Source organism: Solanum tuberosum, unplaced genomic scaffold, assembly GCF_000226075.1.
Source record: "Solanum tuberosum cultivar DM 1-3 516 R44 unplaced genomic scaffold, SolTub_3.0 scf00096, whole genome shotgun sequence".
NCBI classification, from domain to species: Eukaryota; Viridiplantae; Streptophyta; class Magnoliopsida; order Solanales; family Solanaceae; genus Solanum; species Solanum tuberosum.
Window position 1 is genome coordinate 1677277 of NW_006239025.1, and position 7777 is coordinate 1685053.

A 7777-nucleotide genomic window follows, 5' to 3' on the forward strand; every position below is an offset into this window, starting at 1 on the left:
TTAAAACTCGAAGTATTTACTATATAGCTGAATTCGATTGCCATTGTATTTTTCTTATATCAAACCTTCCAGGTAAGACTTAACTAGTCCTACATATATATACATAGACTGTAGAGCTAACTACTTTATGCAAATCTACTGAGAATTACATAAGATAATTGAAACTGCAATCAGCATATTGCACCATCATCGTGAACAAAATTGTCGTCTCTAATTTCTGGGACTGAGAGTATGAGTCTTGAGACACTTTTGGTTCACTGGGATTAAAGAACAGCCCTGTGCTCTAAAAGCTCGGATAAAACACTTGTCATTTTGTCAATTGAAACAGGTTTCAGAATAACTCCATCCATTCCAACTCTCATGCAGTTTTCTTTTGTCACTTGGTCAGTGTTCCCTGTTAGAGCCACAATAAGTGGCCTCTCGTAACGTTTCCCAAATTTCTCATGTACACTGACGGCAACATCATAACAGTTCATACCTGTTATACTTACGTCCATGATTACTACTTTGTGTTCCCGAGTAAGAACTCTCAAGCACTCATCACCCGAGCCAATGGTTGTTACATCGCACCCTAGGTGCACTAGAAGAGTCTTGGTTACCATCCTGCTAAACCTACATGAAAAGGTTTCAAAATTTACATCTTGTATATCATTTTCAAAAGATACTACATTTGCAACAACCAGAGAAACAGAGTTGTCACTAGGACAGATTCCGGTAAATCAATTTACAGCCACTAACAGTGAATGAGAATAAAGAAAAAGCAAAAGGTATGGATACTTATCAAATTAAGTAAAAGAGAATCCTCTATAGCCTTTTTATTTGATAAACAAGAATCCTCTGTACCTAGCTCTCACAGATGTATATATCTAATATTTATTAATCCCTTCGTCACGAAAAGAATGTCAGGGTAAAAGGATTACTTGAATATATTTATTTCTTAATCCTTTAAAATAAGCAAAATTAGAAGCACATAAAAGTATAAATAGGATCCAAAGCTAAGAGGTTCGGATTCTCCAATCTTTCCTTCTGCTTTGCTTTCTCCTCCTCATTTTTTTTTCCAATAAAGATCACCTTCTATTTTCCTCATTTTGTTAAGCTCCTTCAACTTTCCTTTTAGCATGATAAGACCTATGAGCTTCTTATCCAGTTTTGCTACCAACACAAGATGAAACTTCATGCATTTAATTACTACAAACCAAGAAATGATTAACAAGCTAACGAGGAATGCATCGAAGACCAAACTTCAGCAGTTAGTGGAACCAGAACCAAATGATAATGATTTTTGCAGGAAATAGTTGAATGAACTTTTTAGGAAAAATAATCTCTTGTTTTTACCGTCCCTACCTTGGAATTTTTTTTTTAATGACAAGCGAACCCGCAATCACTACCCTTCAGGTGCACATCATCTTATACTCCTACTATATCTAAGTCTAGAAGATTCCACAATACATAAAGTTATTGGACTCTTAACTTCCATAGACAGTAATAGATGGTCAGGCTCCTTGTTCCAAAGTGATGTCCAACAACTACCACTTTTTTCAACTTGTAAATGTCCAGTCTCACGTAAAACAGACCAACACATAGCAGAACAAGACTGGACAGCAAATGCAGGACAAATAAAAGGTCAAAAGATAAAGAGGTAGCATGAGCACTCACCCATTATCATCCATAACCAAGACCTTTAGTCCTTGAAAAGTCATCTGCATGTGATTTGCAGGCAATCCGGGAATAAAGGGAAGCTTTGACTCATTTAAGCGACCAGGAATGCCAAGTTTAACAATAAAGATAGCAGTAGAACCCTTCCCGACACCTTCACTTTCAATCCAAATGTGTCCTTCCATAAGATTAACAAACCTGATCCAGGCCATTAAAACAATACGTCAGAAAAATGATCACTGTTGTAAGTGTCTCAACATCCCATGGTACTAAATTTCCAAGGAATGTGCATCAGCCCAAAAAAAAAAAAGAACTCAATCTGCAGTCCTCAATTATAATAGCAAACTGAAAACCGCATTCAATACAAACACCAGTGAAGTGAGATACCTCTTACAAATTGCAAGGCCAAGTCCAGTGCCACCAGAATTTTTAGTTGCTAGTTCCTGGTTCTGCGCAAATTTACAGAACAACTTGGGGATATCCTGAGGATTAATGCCTGATCCTGTATCTTTTACCTAAATTACACAGCAAAAGCAGCAGTAAAATCAACAACAACAATCACTACCCAAGAAGAATTTACAGAGCAACTACCATTTTACTGGAAACACTAAATATCAAGCATGAAAATAAACCTATAAACATACCTGTACACGCAAATAGAAGTGATTCTCACTTTGCACAGGAAAAAACTCTGGAGCTCTAGGATCTATTAAAGATTCTGATTTTGCAGCAACTGCAGCAACTGACACACTGCCTTCTTTTGAAAATTTTACAGCATTGCCAACAACATTTAAAAGAATTTGCATAAGCCGTTTTTCATCTCCAATAGCAACTTCCGGCAAATCCGAAGACAAACTAAGCGTGACAAACAGCTTCTTTACAGCTGCAATAGGCTTGATTAAGTTGAGGACCTAAAATAATAAACAGACACCTGAATCAGTGAATAGTTTCCGGAAGGGCTGGCAAAATGGTTTAAAAAATCAAGTAACCATCCAATCCAACCCATTATATAAGAGTTGGATAACTGACCATTAGAAAATGGATCACATATGGATAGTATCCATATTATCAATACCCATTTGTCTGCTTGATACATTTCATGAGTTCTTACTTTCTGGGAGTCTAAGCTTATTTTGACTTTTAGCTTGTGTTCTCACCTAGCTATTATTGAAACTATCCATATTATCCGTCGGTTAACCCATTTTTTATTCGTGTTAAATATGGGCAGGTCGAATATATTTTTATCCGTTTTTGTTTAGCCTGTTTCCAAACCGCCCATATCCAAACTGACCCGCCCATTTGTCACTCCTAGTTTCCAACACAACATGATAAAAAAAAACCAATATTGTCATAAGTAATGAGAACATATTTTCATTGTTCTTTTACTCAAATAATCTAGAATTTGCAAGTAAAAAGAAAAATTAGGCTTACCTCTCTGAAGAGAGCATGAAGATTGAAAGTCCCAACATCAAGTTGAAGGCTTCCATCCTCTAGCCTTGAAAGATCCAAGACATCATTGATGAGAGTTGCTAAAAGGTTGCTGCTCTTTAGGATTGTTTCCACCATCAGACGCTGCTCCGGTGTCAGTTCACTTTCTTGCAGCAAAGATGAAAGTGCAATCACTGCATGCATGGGAGTTCTCATTTCATGATTCATAACACCCAGGAAATCATTACGCGCACGAACAGCTGTTTCTGCTTCTCTTCTTGCCAGATCAAGAGCCACATTCTGCTCCATAAGAAGATCTCGAGCCCTCATTGATTCCTCCAAGATGGCAGCATGTGAGAGAGCAACAGCTACCTGCATTGACAACAGATACAGGAAAAAGTCACTGCATCAGGTCACACATTCAAGTCCCACAGGCATGAGCTGCTTCCGTTTGAGCCCAGTTGATTGATTAATCATAGTCTACTAGAAGCTTGAATCTATCCGCTTCAATGAGGAAACTGCAATCACTCCACAAATTTCTGTTTTATCAAAGGAGATTCACAACTAAGAGGTTAAAGACTTCAATTTCCTCTAATAAGTTCATTTTTTTCATTTATTTTCTCGAAATTCTAGGAAAAGTGGGGTGCCGGAGAAAATTTGAGGGGTGGAGAGCTGTTCCTTCAGAAAACAACTCCTTCTGAAGAAATCTCAACAGTACAATACTGTCTATTCTTTTATGCACATACTTAATTTTTCCTTTTTTTTCACTTAATATGAAGAGTACAGAAAATACCACTCGTACAGTCGTACTAGATATTTAGTGTACAGTATGCATATGAAATCAAAACAAAATTATAGGGCCTAGTTTGTTTAGATCCTACATCCAACGTCAAAATCTAATAAAGCATAACAGTCGTGGAAGCCAGTTTAGTCAACTGCCATCTTTAAGAGCTAATGTGAATAGTAAGTTGAGTGTTTTAACAACAACATACCCGACATACCCGATGTAGTCCCACAAGTAGGGTCTGGGGAGGTGAGATGTACATTGTACGTAGACCTGACCCCTACCTTTGTGGGATAGAGAGGTTGTTTCCGATAGACACTTGGCTTAAGGAAAACAAGTTGAGTGCTTTGGCTTTCTTAAATCAAACAATGCATATGCAACAAGGAGTTACAGTGTGAATTTCATCACCAATAAACTCTTCCTAGAAGAAGGCGACACTAAATAATAAATGTTTCACTTACAACAACAACATACCCAGTGAAATCCCACCAAGTGGGGTCTAGGGAGGGTAGAGTGTACGCAAACCTTACCACTACCTCATGGAGGTAAATGTTCACTTAGTTTGTATTTGTTTCAATCCCTTACTCATACAATTGCTTTTTATTGTATTTTTTTCCAATTCCTTACTCATATAATTGCTTTTTCTGTTAGTAGTTATTATTCTTGAGTGTTTTTACTTCTTAACTATTGTCCTTCCTATATTTGTGCTTTTTGCTTAAAAGCCTCATAGACCTCAGATTGAAAATTCAGTCCAAGCATTTATCAAACAATGTGAATCAAGAGGAATAACATGTATGAAGATAATCAGCGCAGCGCAGATGAAATTTCTTGTACTTCAATTTCTGTTACTATCTATTGTTTCTTGTACTTTGATTATTGAATTATTTTGTTATAGCCACTGTTCAGAAATCTTTGTCATGCATTCACTTCCGTTACTTCTTTTTCTTGACTGTTTTTGCTTGAGCCGAGGGTCTATCGGAAACAGCCTTTCTACCTATAAGGTAGGGGTAAATCGTACACTCTATCCTCCCCCAACCGCACTTTGTGGGAATACACTGGGTATGTCATATTGTTGGTGTTGTTGTAATCAGTGCAGATAAAACTGCATCAATGTAATTGTCTCATTAAGATTGGTTCTGTAGCTTCTCTTATAATGATCAAATAATATCTAGCATTTGAACATCATTGTGGTAAAAAAGTGAAGCTATCAGATATTATATCACATGTCAAAAAATTCAAACCTGATCGGCTACCACATCAACAAGCTCCAATTCATGGACATGCCATTGTCTTGCACTATTTGAAGGAAGCATCAAAACCATCAAAGCATAGCTCTTTGGCGAGAGTTCGGGCAAATCATTGGTCTGAAAATTTGAGAGATGCAAAAGTGGGACCCTAACAGCAACCACCTCACCTGGCATGTACTTCCGGGCAGGTCGAAGCCTTGCAACGGGAGAATTAGGTGAAATTTTAACAGCACGATTTGCACTGAAAACTTGATTAATTACAGGGAGTTGTATAGGTACTGTAAATCCAACTGGATTTTGATGATGTAAAGTGTAAGAAAGTTGAAGCTCCACTCCAGTTCGAGTCGGCATCCACAAAGCACACTCTTCCAGTTGCAATGCTCTTCCAAGTTCAACAAGTGTAGTCTTCAAAATAGTATGTCTATCCAGAGTACTTCTGATTTCATGTGTTAGCATTCTAACATATCTACCCGTCTCCTCCTGTGTCCGAATAAGACCCATTTCACGATCTAGTTCTGCTGCTTTGTTTTTCAAGAATAGCTCCCTAGTTTTGACACTTAATAAATCTGGAATAATGTGCACAAGCATGACAGCAGTTGCACATGATACCGCAGCAGTGGAGAACTTTGCGGTAGTCATCACCATTGCCACAGTCCTTGTATGAGGAGTAGAAGTCCACAAATTGATAAGGTGTGTTGCTCCACAAAGAACTATGAAAGCACCAAACTGCACGAGCACCCATCGATACGGAAAAACAGCTGATTTCTGGACAAAGTATACCAGCTCGATTGGGATGGAGAAATAAGCAATTGCTATGAAAAAATCAGAAATGTACTGATACTTCATTAACAACTCATCGGCAGGCAATAGCGGATCAAAGCAGTTACAATCCATGATGAACAATCACCTCAATGATCACTCTATCTTATCAACACCACTGCAGCACAATAACTGAAAACCAACAATTCAGCAAATAAAATTTACTTCCTTTGCCTCAAAACAGTGAGAATTTTAATACTCTCCCTATCACAATTTTAGTCCGGTTAAAAAAAAAAATAACACATTTCTATATTCAGTTAACAAGTTTAACTTCAAAACACTCATTTTATCCCTAATTAAATGATTTATACTCACACAAACGACTATCACATCATATAAAATAGTACGGAGGAAGTAATTAACACACTAATAAACAGAGTATTGCAGCATAACTTCAAAGCACACTATTTGGTTTCAAAACATTTTTGACTTTGCAAAATTGTTAAACAGCTTTTTAAACTACGGAAAGTAGCAAATGATGTGACAATTCGTATTCCTCTATTAGAATTACGAGTAAATGGATTAGGGTTTGTTTTGATATAAGAAACAGAGGACCGAATTGAGATAAAAGAACTTACAACTGAATATCGCCGGAAAAAGAGATTCACGACGAGGTCGCCGGAGTTAGAGGTGGAGAAGAAATGACCGCTTATACAGTAAAGCATGAGTAAGAGTGATCCTCCATTAATGGCCAACCGTTTTGATTCGGTGAAGGTGCTAAATTTAGTAAAATTGAGTGACATCGTAACAATAACTCAATAATCGAGGTTTGATTAGTGTCAAATCATACTACTCAATTGTGTTTGTTGTATTTTGTCTTGCAATTTGATTAAAAAAATTATTTTTATTCGTTATATTTGAATTTAATACATTATTAAGAAAATAATTGTTTATATAGTTATTTTCGCATTTTCTTTATTAATTGATGTTTAGTAATATTAACTTTTGAAATATAATTTGAAAAATAAGTAATTAACGTTGAGAGTAAAATATGAGAAAGATAAAAAAAATTGATATATTAAAAGTTACAAATAAACATGAAATTTTATTATTGAAATAGTGGATAAGAAAAAGTGAGCAGAGAGTTAAATTTTTTATTTTATGATTTTAAATTAAATACTCCTTCTATCTATCATTTTCCAATTTTTTTCATTGTCTTTAGTACGATCTGGCTTCAGGCTTCACACCTCTAGCCTATCGGAACACCAACCCAATCTGGCTTCTTTTGTCCATCTTTATTCTTTATTTGTTCGGTATATGAAAAAGAGTAAATTTTAAGTTTAGCAAATATAAAATAATATTTGTATGCTATAGATATAGTTTGTATAATTGCGATCCATAGCAAACATAATGTTTGCTATGGAGCATCAGATTTGTATAAATCGCTGGCAGCCTTTCATTTGTATAAATCGTTGGTAGCTTCTCGTTTGTATAAATCGTTGGCAGTCTCTCAATGCAATTGTATATATGTAACTACTATGTATATGTATCAATGATTGTGTTTGTATATCTGCATAAAATTTAAATTTGTATACAATTGAATCGAAATAAAACATTTGTATATCAAATCTCTCTCTCATTTTATACAACACAATTTATATATTGTAATTTGTATAATTTGTATTTGTATAAAGTGAGAAAGAGAGAAAATGAAAAAGAAACTAGTAGGGGAAGATCTGTATTTGTATAATTATAAGTGTATATGATGAAAATATATGTGTTTTTTAAAAAAACTGACTTGTGGAGAGATTTTAGGAGAAATTGAAAGAAATTGGGAGAGAAAAGATAGCGAAGGGATTTGTATAAAAATAATTCTTCCATTTGTTGAAATGCGTGGTCCCCA

At 35.7% G+C, this 7777-nt stretch overlaps 1 protein-coding gene across 2 annotated transcripts; it reads right to left on the reverse strand.

The window, feature by feature from the left end:
• Positions 1 to 6695, reverse strand: LOC102602052 (ethylene receptor 2). 2 transcript variants are annotated; one of them, XM_006348314.2, is made up of 7 exons: positions 6513 to 6694; positions 5110 to 6066; positions 3088 to 3456; positions 2301 to 2567; positions 2044 to 2171; positions 1657 to 1854; positions 1 to 612 (listed from the first exon to the last, which is right to left on the reverse strand). In XM_006348314.2, the coding sequence occupies exons 2-7, from the start codon at positions 6007 to 6009 to the stop codon at positions 264 to 266; spliced, it is 2211 nt and encodes a 736-aa protein (XP_006348376.1). In that variant the 5' UTR covers positions 6010 to 6066; positions 6513 to 6694; the 3' UTR covers positions 1 to 263. The 2 variants fall into 2 exon arrangements, with proteins under 2 accessions (XP_006348376.1, XP_015164676.1); XM_015309190.1 differs by lacking the exon at positions 1 to 612 and adding an exon at positions 791 to 1152 and having other exon boundaries at positions 6513 to 6695.
• Positions 6696 to 7777: the final 1082 nt, after the last annotated feature.